The sequence below is a fragment of the Taudactylus pleione genome, unplaced genomic scaffold, assembly GCF_031769625.1.
Source record: "Taudactylus pleione unplaced genomic scaffold, aTauple2 ptg000393l, whole genome shotgun sequence".
Classification (NCBI taxonomy): Eukaryota; Metazoa; Chordata; class Amphibia; order Anura; family Myobatrachidae; genus Taudactylus; species Taudactylus pleione.
The window spans coordinates 3,494,506-3,515,036 of NW_028284794.1; the positions used below are offsets into that span (position 1 = coordinate 3,494,506).

The window sequence follows — 20,531 nt, forward strand, 5'->3', positions numbered from 1 at the left end:
TAAGAAACAAATGACCTTTTAGTTTGCTGTGCGGTGTCTTCTTGCAGCCAGCAGATGTCACTGTCGCTTACATCTTTAGGACAAGAGTTTCACCAATGACTAAAATGTTCCTGCAGGAGCTTATATCAGCAGCAAGTTGGCAACACTTCCAACCCTGATTGGGGTGTCATTGTTTTAACCAATAGAAAAAGTCTCAACAAACACGTTACATTTATTAATTTTAGGGAGGTTTATTATTTATCAAATATAGATATAAAGCACAATTGCAGTATAAATAAAGTCTATTATTATCATTATTATCAGTTATTTATATAGTGCACACTCATTATGAAGCACTTTGCAGAGAATATTTAATCGTTTACATCAGTCCTTTGATCTATATTCCCTGTTACATCATGTACACACACACATACGTTAATTTTTTGTCAGCATCCAATTAACCTGCCAGCATGTTTTTGGATTGTGGATGGAAACCCAGGCAAACAAGGGAGGACATACAAACTCTACACAGATAGGGCCTTGGAGGGAATTAAACCCAAGACCTCAGTGCTGTGAGGCCATCCGTGCTGCCCTAATTATAATCACTGCATTGCATATGTACAAATATGGGAAGTAATGTTCTTAGTCTTGTTGATCCCCACCCACTGTAACCTATGTATTGCGCCCAAGATGGCTGCCTCGCCTGGCATTTTCATGTGTGGGATGAACAATTTGTGGCACTAATGATACTGTGGGTACAGTAGCTTGCATCTCGTATATTTATACTTCATATTTTCTATTTACCCACTCTAACTATTGTAGTGCGCCTAAGATGTCTGCCTCCCTTGTAATAGGGTGTATTTTCACTGCAATTGCCAGTCCTTTTGCAGAAAAGAGCTATATAAATAAATATTATTATTATTTCATGCCTTTATGTAAACCACCTCACATACATACATTGGAGAAAGCCATTTTGTTGGCATAACCAGTATAATTCACAAAGCCAGTGTGATGTACTGATCCAGGACATCAAAATGGCTGCCACAGTTGTATGGAGGTGATAAAAGTCACGAGGTATGATCGTTCACTACTGTACAGATGGTGGAGGACTAGTTTGTCAAGATGTCCATATAATGTACCCACAGCTAATGTCTTCAAGTTCCTTGGCACTTTTTCCACGGCTGAGTCCAGCTTACTTTTAATAAGGAAAATTGTCTCCAAGTGCTCGTAGACAGAAAATTATGTTTTCCAATCGAATCCAGTTAGTTACTTACTAATATCCATTGTGATGCCGACCACATAGAATTTAGTCATTTCTCACGTTTGGACATCTATGCATTATGGAATGATAGCAGCATGTACAACAACAAAACAGAAGGTTCACCATGACTATGTCAGAAAACAAGATAATGGAAGACAAGCCATACGTATCTCAAGATGACACTAACAGAAGGTAAACTGAAGAAACCAGGCCTCCTACACCCAAGGTCTCCATGACCTAACTGTTTGGTCAGAAAACCATTGCCTTTGGACATCAGCGACATTATTTGTGTGATCTACCAGGTTATTGCTTGGGCAATTAGTCCAGGAGAAAGTTTGGTGGGAAATACGAGGAAAGGTTTTGTAGAGATGAACAGAATCTTGGACAGCGGTGGAGGACGTCTCCGACAGGTTTGAGGAAGACAGCTGTCGGAAGAGCAAGTCTCTGCTCACTTGGGACAACTGTTGGTTGGAGTTTATTAAGTGCACAGCGGTTTGGAGACAGCTCTGGAAGCCGGACTGGAATTTCTGACTGGGCTCCTCTTGGACCTCAGGTGGCATCATCCTGGACTGGAGAAACTCTACGGTGTACTCTAGAATCTCTGCTTTCTCTAGTTTGGGATTTTTTAGCTTCTGCCAGAGTAAAAGAAAAATGTACACATTACCAGCAATTCCTTGACCCGTACACTCACACATTGATAAACCTGTGCAGATTGAGGGCCTGATTCAGACCCACTCGCGAGCGCACAGGGCTCGCAAGCGGGTTGATGTTCCCCCACTGTGCATGTGCCACCTCCGGCGTGCGCATGCGCGAGCCCCAGCGAGCGACGGCAGCTCCGTCGCTCCGGGGCTCACTACAAGACGGGGCGGCTGTCGATGTTGATTGACAGCTTGCCCCATTTTGTAGGCGGGGAGGGGGGGTGGCTGCACAAACACAGGCGTTCCCTTAGGAACTCCTGCCGTTTGTGGGTGGCCCTACTGACCACTCGTGATGTCAGTAGTGGACTTCCTGCTCTATTAGAGCAGGAAGTCCACTTGGGCTTGCAGGAGTCGAGACCCTCCCGCAGGGTCTCGACGCAAGCCCAATGGTCGCGACAATCGCGAACATCGCCAGGCCGCTTGCACTAGCTGTGGGTAGTCACCCACAGCTTTGTGAGCGGCCTGGAGGCCGAAACAAACAAAAAAAAAACGCCCTGATTCAGAGCGAGCGCTCGCAAACAGCGAGCACCTCTGAATCAGGTCCTAATATTGGATGTGAGATCAGCTGCTATCAGGAAGGCTCCGAATAACAATCCCGCACCGTCCCTCGCTGTAATTCAGTAGTGCCAGCAGCCTGGTCAGTTACTTCTACGCATAACAACAATTGAGTCTCTGCCGCGAAAGGACTCAGGGTGGTGTTAAGACGAGATGAAGCTAAGGGGGATGTATTTAATTACATTTATTTAGTTATTGGGGGTCAGGTATTTATTGTTGTGGAGTCAATAAGAAGAAGAAGAATGGGACATTGAAATTAAATTTGGTAACTGATGGTAACTTTAAAAACTTGGTCGCCCCCTCCTCCCCTTCTGGAAATGCATTTTACTGATCATCTGTAGACTGTAAAGTTGGCCATGCTGGAAAACAGCCTGGATCATTGGGTTTGATTATCCAACCCCAATCAACCCGACCGTTGTTCCGACAATCCCACGTAGTGAGTGGAGGCCGCAGTCGTACATCTTGCAGTATATGGAGGCTCTCCGGTTATTGGGCTATCGTCCGTCTGCAATAATCGTGCAGCCTGTGGCCAGCTTAAATGGTTCAATCTCAGCGCCTTACCTCACTGGTCATTGTGTGAGATAATAGAACTCTCAGTTTCTCCAGACTGTTGTTAATTCTCTCCCTTCTCCTCTTTTCCACCTGAGGTTTCAAGATCTGTATAGGAAGAAGGAAAAAGACACAAAGATACTGATTATGCGATGTCACATATAATACAGTCCGATAAAGGTCACTGATTTATTCAATTTAATGTTAGAGAATCCTCATAGGCTTAATTCTCGTTAAAGTGCCTCTGTGGCCTACACAGCAGAGACGGCCATTTTATGCCCTAAGAGGGCGCAGGGATTTCGCTGAGGTGCTAGGTAGCAATGCATGCTGGGATGGAGAATCACAGATTGACAAAATGTCCGCTGCATCACGCCATTGGCACAGAAAAATACAGAAGGGGTGAAAGATGAGAATGGCCGGCTGTTGTTTCTAACAATATCCGGCCTCCCGAACAAGACCACATTTCACAGATCTACTCAACTCTTAATTATGTGTACTGTATCGAATCGTGAATGTCACAATATATATATATAATTTTAGTTTCAAGCAGAAGTATCTATATAATAATCCAGGATGGCCAGTCCCTAGTACGACATGCACAGTGAAAGCCAGGGACCCCCACCCCAATAGTTACATAACTACATGCAGCTGTGAGTGAGGTCCAGTCACTGACTAAAACTTCTCGAGACAGCTGCACATCAGACAGTGGGGTCTATGGGCCTGATTCAGAGCCGGACGCTATTTGCGGACGCTCGTTCAGAAAAAGGGGCTGGATATTTAAATTGAGCGCTCGCTCTTTGCGGTCTGTGGACGCCTCTATGTCTGAGCGAGCGTCCGAAACATGCGCTCGCTATTTTGTAAAGACGCCCCTTGGCCGCTCGCATCCTACGTCATCTCCGCTATTTATTAGATTAATCGAGTACATCGAAAGGGGTATGAACTGCTCGCTATTCTTGTGGTAGCATTTTCCTACCGCAATCATGCGAACAGTTCAGGCTAAGAAACAACCAAGTGACGTGGTCGATGACGCTGCTTTGTTAATTATGCACACCCTTAAAACTCCCGTTTTGACCGTTTGGCACGCCTGCGTTCGGATCTCCACTCCCCGTTTTCAAGCACCTTCCCCTGTTACCACCCACAAACGCCTCATCCTGTCACTCAAATTAGCAGGCATTCGCTATTTTGCGAGCACACGATTTCCACACGATTTCCGACCGCACTGACTTGTTGGCGCATGCGCATTACAACCCATACGCATGCGCAGATGTGCGAACATCGCTCGGAGCGAAGGAGCGGCCGCTTACGAGCGGCTCTGAATCAGGCCCTATGTACTAAGTCTTGGAGAGAGATAAAGTACCAACTAATCAGCTCCTAACTGTCACGTTGCAGACTGTGTTTGAAAAATGTCAGGAGCTGATTGGTTGGTACTTTATTTCTCTCCACTTTGTCTCTCTATAAGGCTTAGTACATCCATATACACTATTCTGCAGATGACTAGATGTGATGTCAGACTGGTGTTAATCTGGGGCCACGTGGTGTCCACTTCATCCTAGTTTGTGGCCCGTGTAAACATTTCCAGGAATACTGACCAGTCATGTAATATATCATGTTAGCTGGCAATACAGTACAATAAACAAAACAATAAATTAATTTGAAAACATCTGGATAGAGAAGGAGCAGACTGTAAAAGAACAGATTGCCAGGTGAGAGCCAGCCATCAACCCTACTGAGCAACGTCCAATGGCAGCTCTGCTCCGAGAATCTGACGGTCAGTGTAATGCTGCCCATCCACTAGAGGATTAAACCCAGGGATTGAGCGATAACAACCGTCGTTATCGCTCAATCGGTTGGTAATCGCCCGCCAATCGTGCAGTTTAACGTCTAACACGACCAGCGATGCGCGTGCCCGCTGGTCGTATTGGACATCTATCATCGGGCAAACATGCTGGTCAACCTGACGATAACGTCAGGTTCAGCATGTTACCAGATGATTGATGAGCCTGCACTGAACGACTGCTCATTCAGTGCAGGCTCATCGCAGACATTGAAACAACAGCACGATTACAATGTCGTATAACACCACATCACTCAGATCAACGATGGGCACCAGGGGGCCCTCCGAGCCCTCGTCTCTGTGCCCCCTGCCCCTTCCTGCTTTATTGTCCAATGTGTTTGTTGTAGCTAGTTACACTCGCTGAAAATGTGTGTTGATACGCTATTATCGATCAGTGCCCCCTTCTTTAATTAAATGCATTGCTTACTACCGAGATGAAGAGTAATATACTACTGAAGGTTAGTGAGCCTGATTTAGCAAGGATCGCTATTGCGATCGTAGTAGCGATTACGCACGCAGTCTCACTGCGGACATATGCTAATGATTGCAATTGCGATGCCGTTACAGCCTAATATAAGGATGACCCCCTTTACCTTGCACACATCCAAATGGCATCGCAGTGGCTAATTCATGCACGCCCCCTGTAACGGAGTTCAAACGCCCTGGCACGCCTGCATTTCGCCGACCCTTCACCACCCCCAAATGCTCACTTCTGTCAATCACTCTGCGTTGGGTCTGCGTGGTCACTGCAATCGCAGTAACGATCGGAGTGGCTGGCTCGCACATGCGCCCTGCGATGCACATGCAGTACGCAACAATCGGCCGACTGCGTGCGGAATCGCAGTTGCAATCGGTAATTAATCGGGCCCAGTGAGCACGAGGTCCATGAAAGTGTGCCAGGTTGGCTATCATTGACTTTGATCAACGCTCCCTTAGTAAAGGAGCCCCGGGAGTCTGCAGAGGAAGAGTCTTTGGGGCAGATGTACTAAGCGCTGGAAAGTGATAAAGTGGAGAGTGATAAACTACTGACCAATCAGCTCCTAACTGTCATTTTTTAAATACAGCTTGTGACATGGCAGTTAGGAGCTGAGTGGCTGGTAGTTTATCACTTTCCAGAGCTTAGTACATTTGCCCCAACATATCCGACACCAACAGAGCTTAGTACATCTGTCCCCGACACCAACAGAGCTTAGTACATCTGTACCAACATATCCGACACCAACAGAGCTTAGTACATCTGTCCCAACATATCCGACACCAACAGAGCTTAGTACATCTGTCCCAACATATCCGACACCAACAAAGGAATCATTTCTTTTAAATCCCTTTTCTTATTCTATGAAGAAGTAATTTCCTTTCCTCAAACTTTTCTAATAAAAACTCTTTTTTTCCTATGGCTACTTAAATAAGATCTATTCTTCTTGTCGCAACTATTTCAGTTACAAATTACAATATTTACTACATAGATAGATAGAGATATATGTGTGTGTGTCTATATATTTTAAAATATGTGCATATACTATAAATTTATATGTGTGTAAATAAGTGTTTATATATATATATATATATATATATCAAACTTGAGCGGGTTCGGTTTTACTCGGATTTACTCGGTTCTTATCGCCACTTTACCGCAAATTCGGATTTATTATATTGGCTATCCAAAACACATGATAGGCGATAGCCAATAAAATGCCGTTTAAAGATCCGAGTAAATCCGAGTAAAACCGAACCCGCTCACCCCTAATTTATATATATATTTACATGTATCACAGTTAGTACATGATTACATAATTCACCTTTCTTGAGGTCTCTGGAGTTTTTCCTTTAGGCTCCCTCCTCATTGTCTTGATCCAGCTGCTATATTGTGTCTCCTCCTCCTATACAGACATGTTCATAATACTAATGGGGGCTCAGAGACCCTATTTATGTATACAGGACCACCACTTGCAAAGAGTATTCCATTTACATAGAGATCAGCCAATCGGCAGCAAGCAGCCACACGCCCCGGCCAATCAGCGATGACATACCTCTACCCTGTATGTAATACAATATACAAGCTGTACAGACACTGGCTGGCTCTCTTTTCCCATAAGGAACTAATGAATTAAAACTATTACATTAAACCTAGTGTCTAACGCCAGCTGTGAGGTCTGCTTGGGAGTGTGCACCGGGGAGATGAACTATCTGGAAAACTTTTAATTGCATTATACAGGAGCTGATGTCACTCAGGATCTCATTCAGAGCCGGACGCTATTTGCACTCGCTCGTTCAGAAAAAGGGGCTGGCTATTTAAATTGACCGCTCGCTCTTTGCGGTCTGTTGCGCCTCTATGTTTGAACGAGCGAACAAAACATGCGCTCGCTATTTTGAAAAATACGCCCCCTGGCCGCTCGCATCATACGTCATCTCCGCTATTAATTTGATTAATCGAGTACATCGAAAGGCGTATGAACTGCTCGCTATTCTTGTGGTTGCATTTTCCTACCGCAATCATGCGAGCAGTTCAGGCTAAAAGCCAACCAAGTGACGTGGTCGATGACGCTGCTTTGTTAATTATGCACACCCTTAAAACGCCCGTTTTGACCATTTGGCACGCCTGCGTTCGGATCTCCACTCCCCGTTTTCAAGCACCTTCCCCTGTTACCACCCACAAACGCCTCATCCTGTCACTCAAATTAGCAGGCATTCGCTATTTTGCGAACACACGAATTTCGACCGCACTGACTGGTTCGCGCATGCGCATTACAACCCATACGCATGCGCAGATGTGCGAACATCGCTCGGAACGAACAAGCGGCCGCTTACGTGCGGCTCTGAATCAGACCCTCAGGTCCTATAGGTTAAGCTGATAGGGGCTCATAGTTAATGTATAGAACAAATGACCTTTCTATCATGAAAGAGGTTAACGTTTCGACACCGGTAAACTCTCAGTAAAAAGTTTGATCCTGATAGTTACAGCATTACAGCGAATACACAAGGATGGGATAGAGCTGTCTGCGAGTTAATGTGTACTGTAGTTCCAGGATGTACGAGATCCAGGATTTACCAGCCAGAGCAAATCAGCAGTACACAGACGTCATAGGATCTGACTATTGCATTAAGGGCCCTATTTGACAAAATACCATGTAAAAGCCCAGAGAATAAACTTACCTCATGTCGGCCATTTGCAATGCTTTATCAGGGCAATGTATTAACAATCAGACACTGGGACACAGGGCCCAAGATGGTGAATGATTATGGGGTTTATTCATGAAAACAGGGATTTTCACTGCTTCATTCTATTCAGGAAATGGGATTACCGTGGAGAAGTTGATGCCCCCCGCCCCGTGGCTGGATCACTTCCTCATACATTAGTACGGGGAGAGTGAATTCGTAGAAGAGCGGAAGGCTCAGCTTTCCGTTCCTCCGCTGCGTACAGAGGGTCTGATTCAGACCCGATCGCAAGCGCTGAGCGCTCGCAAGCGGGTCGATGGTGGCCCACAGCGCATGCGCACGACGGAGCCGGATCCGTCGTGCACATGCGCGAGACCCGGCTAGCGAAGGGCACTTCGTCGCTCCAGGTCTTGCACCAAAGGGGGCGTGCTGTCGATGTTGAGTGACAGCTCGCCCCGTTTGGTGGGCGGGCCGGGGGGGTGGCTGCCCAAACGGAGCCGTTTGGGGGCGGCCCCACTGACATCACAAGTGATGTCAGTGGAGAGCTTCCGGCTCTGTTAGAGCCGAAAGCTCTCTGGGGCTTGTGATGGGCGAGACCCTACCACAAGGGTCTCGTCGCAAGCCCGATGGTAGCGATGGTGTTGACCATCGTGACCATCATCCTGGCCGCTCGCAATAGCTGTGGGTGGTCACCCACAGCAATGCGAGCGTCCAAGAGGCCGCTCCAAAAATAAAAAAGCCCAGCCCTGATTCAGAGCGAGCGCTCTGTCAGAAGTTAAATGCTTCCCTGCTCCCTGCCCGTCGTCCGGCGCTGGCTCCACCCCCTTCAGACCAGCGCGCTTTGCTGCGGGTCTGACGTGATCTGCTGCTCTTAGACGCCGGCACATGCGCAGTGGGAAGTAGACATATCGGACTCCCTATATGTCTGTCTTCGTGCTGCTTCAGGGATCGCGGAGGGGCTGTTTACCGGAGGATGACGCCGGACAGGTGAGTGTACAGGAATGGCTACAAAACATTACTATATAACACATCGCTGTGCAGCGATATATAGTGATATTGTTCGGTAGTCAGTTCATGTTTTACATGAATAGACCCCCAAGAGCTTACGCCATCACTTTACTTCTGTGCACAGCGCCATCTGTGTTACAGCGCGGTTTCAGGGTCGCCTACAGCCCAGGGGTAACGGATGGCGCGATCCTTTGCCGGCTGAGTTGCTCCACAGAGGTAAGCGCCATGTTCACATGCGCAAATAAACCTGGACAACATTTGTCTTTCGGAGCTTTATAAATCGCACTATTATCACATACGTTGTATGCTGAATATTATTATTTCCAATGCGGGAGATGTCTGCAATATCTTCTGCTTTTGACATGGTTTAATATTCACATTATTTAATGGGGAGATGCCGGAAGTTATAATGCCGAAAAATGCTTTAAATAACATCACAATTCACAACCCGTATGACAGTCTCCCATAGACATTACACTGTCGACATTTTGACTGTCGACAAATGGTATGTATCCCGATAAATAGGCCCCATGAGGCGCTGACATGAAAATCACACCTAGCGGAGCAAGCTGCTTTCTCTCCGCTATCTAGTATATGTCACGGATGGCGCATATTGTCTATCCCTCTGTCATTGACTTGGAAGACGGCGCCATCGAGTGTATCAGCCAATCGAAGAGCTCCAAAGACACTGGAGATCTGTATAGTGCACATGACAAGCTCGGTTGTGGGAGCACTGGGCCTGATTCAGAGCCGGACGCTATTTGCGCTCGCTCGTTCAGAAAAAGGGGCCGGATATTTAAATTGAGCGCTCGCTCTTTGCGGTCTGTTGACGCCTCTATGTTTGAGCGAGCGAACGAAATATGCGCTTGCTATTTTGTTAAGACGCCCCTGGCCGTTCGCATCATACGTCATCTCCGCTATTTATTAGATTAATCGAGTACATCGAAAGGCGTCTGAACTGCTCGCTATTCTTGTGGTTGGATTTTCCTACCGCAATCATGCGAACAGTTCAGGCTAAGAAACAACCAAGTGACGTGGTCGATGACGCTGCTTTATTAATTATGCACACCCATTAAACGCCCGTTTTGACCGTTTGGCACGCCTGCGTTCGGATCTCCTCTCCCCGTTTTCAATCACCTTCCCCTGTTACCACCCACAAACGCCTCATCCTGTCACTCAAATTAGCAGGCATTCGCTATTTTGCGAACACACGATTTCTGACCGCACTGACTGGTTCTCGCATGCGCATTACGACCCATACGCATGTGCAGATGTGCGAACATCGCTCGGAGCGAACGAGCGGCGGCTTACGAGTGGCTCTGAATCAGGCCCACTGTCAGTAACTGGAGCCTTAGGTCCTGATTCAAAGATGGAGGCTTCCAATTATAACACAAGATTCCTTCTACCCTCAGAGGACTTTAGTTTATTAGTTTGTACATACCAGCCTGCAGCTTTTACTAGACAATTTGCTCTGTCTTTTGGTCTAGTTCTGTGGCTTTCAGCCATGTATTTATATCATCGGGCAGAGAGGTTTATTTGGTGGCCTCCACTGCTGCTCTGTGGGCTGGTTACAGGGCCTGATACAGAGATGGAGGCAATGTCGGACACTGCGGTGCAGATTTCTTTTGCCACTGCGCAAACGATGAATTAGCAACGGCGGTCGTAGAAAGGATTTATTTGGAAAGTGAGTGACAGGCAGTCAGTGTTTGAGGGAGGTAACAGGCAGGGCCGTAACTAGGGTTGTGCGTGCGGTGGCGCAGCACAGAGCGCAGGGTCCGGTGAGCAGCACCGTCCGATGGAACCTGTACGTGGCTTGCAAGGTACCTGGGACGGCGCGCTGCAGCCTGTGGAGCTGCCCAGGTAGCTATGTCTGATGATAGAAATACAGGCTGAAAAACACAGAACGGAGGCCAGGCTATAAAGCATTGCATTTAGTAAAAGTTTGCTGGAGGGCATAACACAGAAGCTGCATACACACACACATCGATTTAGTAAATGAACGATTTTAGTAAACCATTTTCGTTCAATTTTTCAAGGGAAAAATGAACGAAAATCGTTTACTAAAATCGTTCATTTACTAAATGTAATGAACAATTTTTGCATATTGCCTTACTGAAAATCGTTGAGTTGGTCAGTCTGACTGAGCTACAAACTACAAACGTGAACGTGCATGAACGATAATCGTTCATCGTTTTAACTCAGAAAGTCATCGATTTTTTTCAACGATTGAACGATAAACAATATCGCTAACGATAATCGTTCAAAAAATCGTTGTGTGTGTATGCACCTAAAGTAGTACATTCAAGCCTTTTTAAAGTGGAAAACCCCTTTATATCTCAGGTGCTGTTTGCAGCTTTCGTCCAGCTTACTGTTAGCAATCACAAAGCGCTTTCATGGATCATAACAGTTGCTGACTGTACACTGCCATATTTCCGTGGACGCTTACGCCACATCCCTTGATACTGAATGTATGCAAGAAGTAAACGGTCCTGTTTGCAGCAGTTTATGCTTGTTTAGTAATAATGTCATTTTTTTCTGCTGAGAGATACCATTAAAGTAGGTCCCGATCTCTTTATCCACAATCAGACTACAGACATTTCCTCCTTGTAATGGATATTTAGGTGTAATCCGCTGTTTCTATGGGCACCCCCAGCCCATTCTGCCGGAGAGCTGAGAAGCTGCTACATACGGTATTAAGGCACCCTGAATATTTAAGCAGTTGCTGGACCAAAAAAAAAAAAAAAGAGAGAGATGAGATTAAAAAGTCTGCAAAAGGCAAAATGAGAAGAGCATAATGGGCCCCAGAGATAAAACGGATGAAGGGGATAAGCTCTGTTTAAATCCCTCTTTAGATGGGTCAGAGGGGAGGACAATAGATGTGAGAAGTGTCCCACCTTACACTCTCCAAATGCAAATGCCGTATCAGCTGCTAAATCCAATCTTCTGCCCAGGATGTATGAGCACAATAGGGACTCACAGAAATGAGCCTGTCATTTGTCATTGTACAACGATTTTCTTACCAACGATTTTATGAACGATTTTTATGAACGATTTTCTGTCAGATTATCTGTCAGATTTTTTAAAGTGTAATGAACGATTTTTATGAACTACAAACGATTTTTGCATATTCCCTTAATGAAAATCGTTCAGTTGACAAGTCTGACTGAACTACAAACTACAAATGTAAACGCGCATGAACGATAATCGTTCATCATTTGACTCAGAAAGTGAACGATTTTTTCAAACGATTATCGTTAAATATCGTTTAACGATAATCGTTCGAAAAATAGTTGTGTGTGTATGCAGCTTAAGTTACCACCAGAGCGGTATCTCCTAGAACATGTGTGCAGACCTTCTTGTTTTGGATGTGGTTCTAAAACTTTGGGTTTTGCTTTGGCCAAACCCTTCTGTTTTGGGATTTCAATAAAAAATGGTCCCAAACAGGTGAAATCATATAATTTGCAGCTGTTTTTTGGTTTTGTACCATTAACATTGATTTGCCGTCATCTACAGTCCATTGCCAATGAGCACCTCACAACAGGCCATTTTTCATCTATATTGGGGAAAGTCTGCGAACCAGGCAGAAAAGATTGTAGCATAACAAAATGTTAATGCTGGTATGTACAACAGGTGCTACAAGTCCAACCAAGAACATAACATATGGGGTTAATGCAGATGATGTGGCATGTACGTATACATACTGTATATATATAAAAGCCAGTGATCTATGTACTGTAGTACACGTTGGTGACGGTAGATCAGACTCTGGGGCCTATTCATTAAACATAAAAATTCTCTGGAGATAATTAGCTTTAGAACTCTCATGGAGTTCTAGCTAATTATAGGTGGAATTCATCATTCCACCTCTCCATAAGTATCTATTCCGAAAAGCTGTCATTTTTGCGATGACAGCTTTTCGGGAAATAGATACTTTTCCCTCTCTACACTACCTTATCGCAGCTGGAAACAGTGCTGCGCATGCGCTGTTACATCTGTAAAAACCAGCGCATGCGCAGCACTGCCTACAGATGCGTTAAGTTTGTGTACCCCCCCGACCCCCCACCACCCCCCTCCCCCCTCCGCTCACCTTCCCCACCCCCCCAACTTACCTGTCCGCGCAGCAGCCTCCGGCTCCGTCCTGCTGGTCTGTCATGTAGTTTCCCAGCAGACCACATGACAGATTAGAAAAAAAAAATAAACTTTTTTTTTTTGTCTAAATTTTCTTGTGCTCTGCTGGGGAGCACACATGTCCGACCAGCCTCCGGAGGCTGAGGACGGAGCAGAGCGCCGGAGGGACTCGTCGGGGGACCTGCACACGCGGATACAAGTAAGTTTCACCTGCTATTCGCCACCTCACAGTGGCGAATAGTAACTGCATCAAATTCCGAAAATTGATCATTTTCGGAATTTGATGAATACCACAATTTCCACATCCCCATACTAATGTACTAATGTATGGGGAGTGTGGAAATTAACGCAGGGGAACTTAGCAAGGAGATATCTGTGATATCTCCTGTGCTAAGTGGCTACATGAATACCAAAATAACGTTATTTAAGGAAAATGTCCTTAAAAACGTTATTTTAGTGTTGATGAATAGACCCCTCTCTCCTATAATATTTTGGGGTCTATGTACTAAGCAGTGTTAGGAGACAGAGTGAAAAGTGATTTGAAAGTGATAAGGTGCCAGCCAATCAGCTCCCAACTGTCATTTTTCAAACAGAGCCTGTAAGATGACAGTTGGGAGCTGATTGGCTGGCACCTTATCACTTTCTTATCACTTTTCACTGTGTCTCCTAACACTGCTTAGTAAATAGACCCCAGAGTCTCCGTATAGGCATGTCCTCTGCTGTGTGGACAGAGAGAGGCAGACTCGTTGGCGCATTTTGCTGACCTGGTCGGAAGTCGTACCGTGATGTCAGCGCCCTTCGTGCATTATGGGGTTTACAGCGACACAAGAGGAGACCGAGCAAATAGGAGAATCTATACCAAAGTGTATATTTGGCTATAAACTTAGTATATTCTGTAACAAGTAATATATATATATATATATATATATATATACACACACATTTTTTTCTCCTCTTGCCTCTGTTTCCCACCGTATTTGATAGTTACACTGTTTCAGAGCAGGTAAGATTCAAATGTGACAGATGTTATGTAATTAGTACCTCAGTCAATTTGATTTAGCCACCTGTGCTCAACCCATAGCCGTAACTAGACTATTTGGTGCATCCATTCACACTCCGGGGGTCCGGTACCATCGTACAGCTGTGGCGGTGGGGGTCCCCAACCTCCCGATTTGACCACTCGCGGGCCACTTCAGCCCAAGGGTGGAACAGCGGGACAGTACTGTACCGCTGAAATTGGGATGTTGGGGAGGGGTGCGCCCTCTATGGGTGGCACCCCTGTGCGACCGCACTGGTCGAACACCCCTAGAGCCGGCCCTGACTAGTATCACAGATATCTCCTGCTTACCTTCCTCTCCCGGAATGGCCGCTGTCCGCATACACTAGTATCACAGATATCTCCTGCTTACCTTCCTCTCCCGGAAAGGCCTGCTGTCCCCATACACTAGTATCACAGATATCTCCTGCTTACCTTCCTCTCCCGGAATGGCCACTGTCCTCATACACTAGTATCACAGATATCTCCTACTTACCTTCCTCTCCCGGCATGGTCCGCTGTTCCCATACACTAGTATCACAGATATCTCCTGCTTACCTTTCTCTCCCGGAATGGCCGCTGTCCCCATACACTAGTATCACAGATATCTCCTGCTTACCTTCTTCTCCTGGAATGGCCCGATGTCCCCATACACTAGTATCACAGATATCTCCTGCTTACCTTCCTCTCCCAGAATGGCCCGCTGTCCCCATACACTAGTATCACAGATATCTCCTGCTTACATTTCTCTCCCGGAATGGCCCGCTGTCCCCATGCACTAGTATCACAGATATCTCCTACTTACCTTTCTCTCCTGGAATGGCCGCTGTCCCCATACACTAGTATCACAGATATCTCCTGCTTACCTTCCTCTCCCGGAATGTCCCGCTGTCCCCATACACTAGTATCACAGATATCTCCTGCTTACCTTTCTCTCCCGGAATGACCCGCTGTCCCCATACACTAGTATCACAGATATCTCTTGCTTACCTTTCTCTCCCGGAATGGCCCGCTGTCCCCATACACTAGAATTACAGATATCTCCTGCTTACCTTTCTCTCATGGAATGGCTCGCTGTCCCCATACACTAGTATCACAGATATCTCCTGCTTACCTTCCTCTCCCGGAATGGTTCGCTGTCCCCATACACTAGTATCACAGATATCTCCTGCTTACCTTTCTCTCATGGAATGGCTCGCTGTCCCCATACACTAGTATCACAGATATCTCCTGCTTACCTTCCTCTCCCGGAATGGTTCGCTGTCCCCATACACTAGTATCACAGATATCTCCTGCTTACCTTTCTCTCCTGGAATGGCCGCTGTCCCCATACACTAGTATCACAGATATCTCCTGCTTACCTTTCTCCCCCGGAATGGCCCGCTGTCCCCATACACTAGTATCACAGATATCTCCTGCTTACCTTTCTCCCCCGGAATGGCCCGCTGTCCCCATACACTAGTATCACAGATATCTCCTGCTTACCTTCCTCTCCTGGAATGGCCCGCTGTCCCCATACACTAGTATCACAGATATCTCCTGCTTACCTTTCTCTCCCAATGTGCCCCACTGTCCAGTGGCGTAACTAGGGCAGGGCCGTCGGGGCACGTGCTCTGGCCGCCATTGGACGGAACCGGCCACGGTACCAGCCCGTCCTAGTTAGCCGCAGTGAGTGCGGTCAGCGCTACACATTTACACAGGATCAGCGCTAGGTTTCCGTGCCCAGCGGTGGTTCTGTGCTGCAAAGCTGAGCCCCTTCCCTCCCCCTGAGCTCTTTCCCAGTAGTGCCAGGCAGAGGGTGGGAGGTGGGCTCAGGCTGATGCATTTACACACACATCGCCGCCAGCGTGGCGGCGATGTGTGTGTTTCAGCAGCCAATGAGAGTCAGACAGACTCACATTGGCTGCTGCTGCGCCCACTGCAAGAGTCAGGCTGGAGCTCACTCATGAGCTCTGTCTTCCGGCTCCTGCAGTGGGTAATGGGAGAGACGTCATGACGTCTGTCCCATAATGCAGAGCGCGCCAGCCCGGGAGGACTGACGTGCGGGCGGCGGTGGGAGCAGTAGCCGAAGCGTGGATTCAGGTAAGTGTATTTTTCTTCATTTATTTACTGTGTGTGTTTTAGTTACAGTGTGTATTTGTTGGGGGGAGGAGGTGGACTACTACTGAGGGCACCACTGGGGGGGCTACTACTGGGGGCACTGCATCAGGGGGCGGGATTACTACTGGGGGCACTACTGGGGGGGACCTCTACTGGGGGCACTACTGGGGGCGACCTCTACTGGGGGCACCACTGGGGGAGACCTCTACTGGGGGAACTACTGGGGAGGGACCTCTACTGGGGGCACCACTGTGTGGGGACCTCTACTGGGGGCACTACTGGGGAGGACCACTATTGGGGGCACTGCATAGGGGGGACTGCTACTAAGGGCACTATATAAAGAGCACTGCATCGGGGGGACTACTACTGGGGGCACTATATAAAGGGCACTGCATAGGGGGGACTACTACTGGGGGTACTGCATAGGGGGGACTGCTACTAGGGGCACTATATAAGGGGCACTGCATAGGGGGACCACTACTGGGGCACTGCATAGTGGGGTCTACTACTGGGGGCACTATATAAGGAGCTTACTACTGGGGGCACAAGGGACACTGCACTGGGGGGACCACTACTGGGGACACTGAATAGGGAAGACCACTACAGGGGGCACTGGATAGGGGGGACCACTACTGGGGGCACTGTTTAAGGGGCCCTACTAGGGGCACTGCATAGGGGGGACCACTACTGGGGCACTACTAGGGGCCTGCATAAGGGGGACCACTACTGGCGGCACTGTATAAGGGGCACTACTGGGGGCTTGCATACTGGGGGCACTGTACAAGGGGCACTACTGGGGGCACTGCATAGGGGGGACTGTATAAGGGGCACTGCATTAAGGTGCATATGGAATAAAAAGGAATGTTCAGAGTGACGAGAAAAGGGTGTGTGTCATGTTGACACGCCCCATTGTTAAGTGACCACACCCCTTGTGACCACGCCCATTTTTCTGCCGCGCGCATAATGGGAGAGAAGCTCCATTTTTAAATTTGCCTTGGGCTCCAAATACCCTAGCTACGCCACTGCCGCAGTCCCCATACACTAGTATGGGAAACTAAATTCATCAGGCTCCGAAAATACAAAAATTTTCCGAGCTTCGCAGCAGGTACCTTCCCCATCTTCCGATCTGATTGGATCACTCTACACCTATTTGCCTCCTTCGCCAGATGCAGGGTTCTTGTGTGCATGTGCGCACTCCAGTTCACGCTTGCGCGCTACCACTACTACTACTAAAGCGGTGGTAGGAATCGCGGGGACAGCTGATTTTTGGATCAGCTTTCTCCGCACCAGAGCAATGTTGAATCGCTCTGGCGATTTTGTGTCCACCAGCCTAATTATTAGGGACCACCTGGCGTCCGATAATTAACATATTGAATAGACCTCATATTTTCCATCTTGCCAACATCTATCCACAGGCTTTTTTAGTGTACAATGGCAGCTAGCCCCTTACCAAATACATATAGGCTGTCCTCTGCCTCTCCAATCCTCATCCACCTAGAAACTACCTACAACTAGTGTTGCTATCATACCCAACTGGTCTTCAAAGCTTGCAAATTCTGCTTATATAAGCAATGCAAGTTACCATTTCAACTCCATTCTTTCCTTTTTGTTTTGTGTGTGTGGGGGGGGGAGTTTTTGTGACTTTGATGGGGACTTGTGAGGTGGAACAATGTCCTAGATTGTAACCAGCACCCCAGGACCATGCACAAGTCACTAAGACCGAAATGCATTTAATGTTTGAACCCAAAGGGAGGAGGTTGGAGCTTAACTTAATTGTTTGCGGGAGGCTTGGCAGGCGGGCATCTGGCCTCAATGAAGGACCTTCAAGGGGGGCAGTACCGGAAGAGCAGGGGGTAATCAGGCATTGAGGGATCACTTGAATGGGCATGAAGGAATCCTAGAGAGAGGGGCGGAGGATGGATAGAAAAGAGAGAGAGCATTGGGGCGGAGAAGGAGAGTTACCAGCCCAGCCTCAGTAATTACCTGAATACCAGCAATGTACGTACACTTCCGCTTATATAATCTCCTATCTGGAGTCAGCTAAGAGTAAAGGATTTCCTCCACGTAAAATAAAAAGTTTATACGGAGAATATTTTTTGTTCTAGCAAAACCTGGATGATAAATCTGACTCCAAACTAGGGTGGGCTCTTTGCCAAGTACTGAACCCACAGTTGGTGGAAGGTTGATATATTTCGGCCTATTGCTCTATACCAGTGGTGTCAAACTCGGGCCCTACAGCTGCAGTGGAACTACACATCCCAGCATGCAGTGCCACAGTTTTGCTATTAGGGCATGCTAAAACTGTGGCAGGGCATGATGGGATATGTAGTCCCACAAAAGCTGAAGGGCCCGAGTTTGACACCACCGCTCTATACTGTATGTTACCATCTGATCTGACACCAGACGTTTCCCTGGAACGCTTCCTCAGCTGCGTAATGACTCCTGCGCCGACACATAGTGATGACCGCAGCTCCGGAATTCAGGGCCCTGATCCTTCCAGCGGAAATGGAGACGGATCTCGCGGATATCGGCATATTGCGCCGTAGAAAAAAGTAACTGACAGCGCAGGCGCCGAACCAGGCATACATGCAAAGATGGAGATTGTAAGCGTTGACAGAGCACCAGTATCTAGATGAAGCGGGAATCTTCTGGGCGGTGACCACACGGACGCAAGGAACTGTTTGGCGGGAGTATCGTGGGCGATTACTGCAGTTGATCATGTCGCATGGGCGGAGACAGATCTTTCACACCCAGCAAGGGGGTGGGTGTAACTCCCACAATGGCTGCACCTGCGGGATGTAGCAACAGTGGGTGGGACGGCCTCAGATCCGCAGACGCACACCAACATACTGTAAGTATGTAGACTTCTGCGGATGTACAAAAAATCATCCGCGAATGCGTCTGACTCCCACAGTCTATCAACACTGTACATCGAAGGGCAAAGCAGCCGAGGAGCAGAGCGAAAACCTTTTTGGTGGTGCCGGGCACCTAAATGTATACAATTGCGCTTCTTGCTAAGCCTGGAGTGGATGATCTCAGTGCACCTGGCTTTGCTGTAAAAACAAAATTGAATTTGCTGAGTAGGGACGTAACTAAGTATTTGAAGGCCCCGTAGGAAAAATGTGTAAGGGCCCCTATGTACCACCCAATGGTGAAAAATGTATATAACACATGTAACTCGGACAAGGAAGGTGGGCCCCCCTATTCCCATAGCAGCTGCACCCCCATGCACCAGGGGGGTTGGGTATGAAATCCCGGCAGTCAGGATGCCTTCTTTCAAAATGCCGACAGCGGCATCCCAATGCTGGGAATCCTGACGGGGTCGGGTAAGTATGTTAACCCTCCCCCCTTCACCCCCTAACCCTCCCTTACTTGTACTCTAATCCCTCCCCACGCCGCACCCTAACCCTCCCCGTTAGTGCCTAAACCTTACCCTCCCCCTTAGTGCCTAACCTAACCCCCCCAGTGGTGCCTAACCCCCCGCCCCAGTGGTGCCTAACCCTAACCTCCTCCCCCAAAGCCTAACTCTGCTCATTGGTGTGGGATCCAGATGCCTATGCACCTGTTAGCAGACGCATAGGCAAACGCAGGGGGGGTTTCCTTCTGCCTGGAAACCCCCCTCCCCAGCCAACACCATGACCACAACAGAAATAGTAATATAATAGAATGTTACTAGTGCTGCATGTTCTTCTCAGTATCACAAATGAAATAATTAGCACCAACTGTGGATCTTTTAAAATGTGTCAGCCAGTAATAAATATACCTGTGCACCAACTAGGAGATGTGGAAAACATGCACTGTTAGAGGTGCACTGCTATAGACCATCTATAGGGCTAATTATTAATACTGTATAATAATACACTATCCAGTACATAAGGAGACCGATATGTCATACTTGCCTACCCTCCCGATTTGGTCGGGAGCCTCCCGAAAATCGGGTGCCGCTCCCGACCTCCCGGGAAGGCAGGCAATCCTCCCGGCCCCGGCAATGTGTCCGGACCCCCCCACGCTTTTAAATAGAAACCCCGGCAGCAGGGGGGCCGGTGACGCGATTCGCGCTGAATCGCGTCATCGTGGCTCCGCCCCCGGCTGCACAATGCCATTAATCACGGCATTGTGAAGAGGGGGCGGAGCCACGATGACACGTTCACGCGGTCACGCCCCCATGCTCCGCCCCCAACGCCGCGTCATGTGCCGGGCCCCGCCCCCTTTGGCCACGTCACGCCA

At 47.8% G+C, this 20,531-nt stretch overlaps 2 protein-coding genes across 2 annotated transcripts in view; one reads left to right on the forward strand and one right to left on the reverse strand.

The window, feature by feature from the left end:
- Positions 1 to 20,531, forward strand: part of LOC148506864 (transcription factor HES-2-like) — a 98,362-nt gene that overhangs the window by 64,986 nt on the left and 12,845 nt on the right. The gene's annotated exons all lie outside the window — the stretch shown is intronic.
- On the reverse strand, positions 1,456 to 6,720 carry LOC148506880 (transcription factor HES-7.1-B-like). The gene is made up of 3 exons (XM_088446016.1): positions 6,676 to 6,720; positions 3,055 to 3,150; positions 1,456 to 1,872 (listed from the first exon to the last, which is right to left on the reverse strand). The coding sequence occupies exons 1-3, from the start codon at positions 6,718 to 6,720 to the stop codon at positions 1,456 to 1,458; spliced, it is 558 nt and encodes a 185-aa protein (XP_088302142.1).

Bases quoted from the DNA above. Each gene is read 5' to 3' on its own strand.
- LOC148506880 (XM_088446016.1), bottom strand. From the start codon at position 6,720: ATGAGGAGGGAGCCTAAAGGAAAAACTCCAGAGACCTCAAGAAAG. The intron at 3,151-6,675 runs GTGAATTATGTA...CTTCCTATACAG, and splicing joins CTCCAGAGACCTCAAGAAAG to ATCTTGAAACCTCAGGTGGA. The intron at 1,873-3,054 runs GTAAGGCGCTGA...TTACTCTGGCAG, and splicing joins CTCACACAATGACCAGTGAG to AAGCTAAAAAATCCCAAACT.